The 1,943-nt window shown below is 33.5% G+C and overlaps 1 protein-coding gene across 1 annotated transcript; it reads right to left on the minus strand.

Annotated features, from left to right (window-relative positions):
* Positions 1-702: 702 nt before the first annotated feature.
* Positions 703-1,633, minus strand: LOC110112896 (the record flags this gene model as incomplete). Its single annotated transcript, XM_020845283.1, has 1 exon — positions 703-1,633. A coding segment is annotated over one exon (931 nt), but the record flags the coding sequence as incomplete, so codon positions are not given.
* Positions 1,634-1,943: the final 310 nt, after the last annotated feature.

The following is a 1,943-nucleotide window of genomic DNA, read 5'->3' on the forward strand; positions in this document are numbered from 1 at the left end:
AACAGGCTCATGTCAGCATCATAATTGATTACTTTTACTCCTAGGGTGATGTTCCGTTAATATGATAATGCATGTTGTATTGATGACCTAATTTAGTTTGATATTGTTGTGTTTAAATGAGAGTCATGATTAGGAGAATATGATTATCTCCCATTGTTATTGTTTGTATGAAATAAATGTATAGCTAGCATTGAGGGATTCATAAATTAGAATTAATTTAGTATGTATATTGATGCTTTAGCCTTACTATTGGCCTCCACTATCTCATTATATAACATTTCTTTGAACATATGCTTTCCTTTTATTATGAAACTAGGTATCATGTTGAATATTAACTTTTCTCACTTATTATGCCAACATATTGGAGAATGAAATATATGTTGAATATCGAACTTGTCAAATAATCAAAGAGGAAATCTTGCATAGCATTCTTAGGTTTTTTTTTGAGAAGAATGCAAGATTGCATTAAAAATCTAAGAAAAATACAACCAACTCTAAAAGAACCTAAAGCATCAAATTCCTCCTTCAAATAATAAAAGAATGAAGGAGGAATCAAAACATCTGTAAGATCAAACCAAATAAAGGAGTTATTCACACCCAAATTAGCACAAATATATGCTAATTTGTTATACCCTCTATTACAAAATGAAAACAAAACTTGGTTCAAATTTTGTAAGAAAGCCAAGTTATCTTCTATTTTACCTTTATTCTTCCAATCCTTCAAATTCTCTTGAAGAACTTTAATGATATTGAAGTTATCACCTTCTATCATCACACCTTGAACTGCATACATCCAATCTTGCATAAAATTCTTCAAGCAATACACAGCCATTAATTCCACTTGAGCTATATCCCAATGCACGTATCGAAATCCAAATGCTAACAAAAACCGACGTTTTTCATCTCTAACTACACCTCCAATTCCAGCCATGTTGTTACATTTCAGTGCAACATCTACATTAATCTTTATCCACCCGGGTGGAGGAGGATGCCAAGAATTGGACAGCTTGCACTGGTTATCATCCCAATTATACGAGGAAAGATTGATAAAGTTGCTCACCGGAGTCAAAGAAATCGAATTAGCTGCTATGGTAATATTTGAGTCTTCCACTACTTCATGTATCAACTTACTTCTACTTTTCCAAATAAGAAAAATAGTTGTGTAGTAAAGATTTGCAATAAAGGATTTGTAACCAGCATACCTCTTAAGCTCATCCAAACAGTTTTTGAAATATTTAAATACTGGAATATTAAAGCCCCATCCGTTCAGTAGTTTGATAACATTCTGAATTTTAACACAATTTCCTACTATATGCCAGCAGTCTTCTTCTCCGTGACATCCTCTCGGACAAGCATCTATTCCACGTAATTTTCTTTTCATCAGAAATGCATTCGAAGGAACCGCTTCATTATAAAGCCTCCACCAAAAGAGCTCAACTCTTGGTCTCAATTTTAATTTCTTCATCCATGACCAATGATTAAGCTCTGTGTTACATTCCATCAGGGCCTCAAAAGATAAAGCTGCTATAGATTTCTCTGAATTCTTTATTTTCAATTCCAATTGACCACATCTACTGTTCACAGCAATTGGAATTTGACTGATAAGTTCCACCAGCTGTTCTCCAAAGAATACCTGCAGTTGATTTATATTCCACACTCCAACTGAAATAAAATTACATAAGTTGTAATTGGAAGATTCAATACTATTTACAAATGTAGGCCATTTAGAGAAACTTCTGTCAAGGACCCAAGAGTCAAGCATCCAGTTAATAGATTTCCCATTAGAGATATTCCACCTTACAATGTTCCTAAGAAAGAAAGCCCCTGTAGTAATAATCTTCCAAGTAGGAGAACAATAACACTTCACCGGATCATTCCAAATATCATTTCCATATTTGTTTCTAAGAACATTATAGAGCAGAGAATCAGTCTTCTTGAGGAAG

The sequence above is a fragment of the Dendrobium catenatum genome, unplaced genomic scaffold, assembly GCF_001605985.2.
Source record: "Dendrobium catenatum unplaced genomic scaffold, ASM160598v2 original_scaffold_41430, whole genome shotgun sequence".
NCBI classification, from domain to species: domain Eukaryota; kingdom Viridiplantae; phylum Streptophyta; class Magnoliopsida; order Asparagales; family Orchidaceae; genus Dendrobium; species Dendrobium catenatum.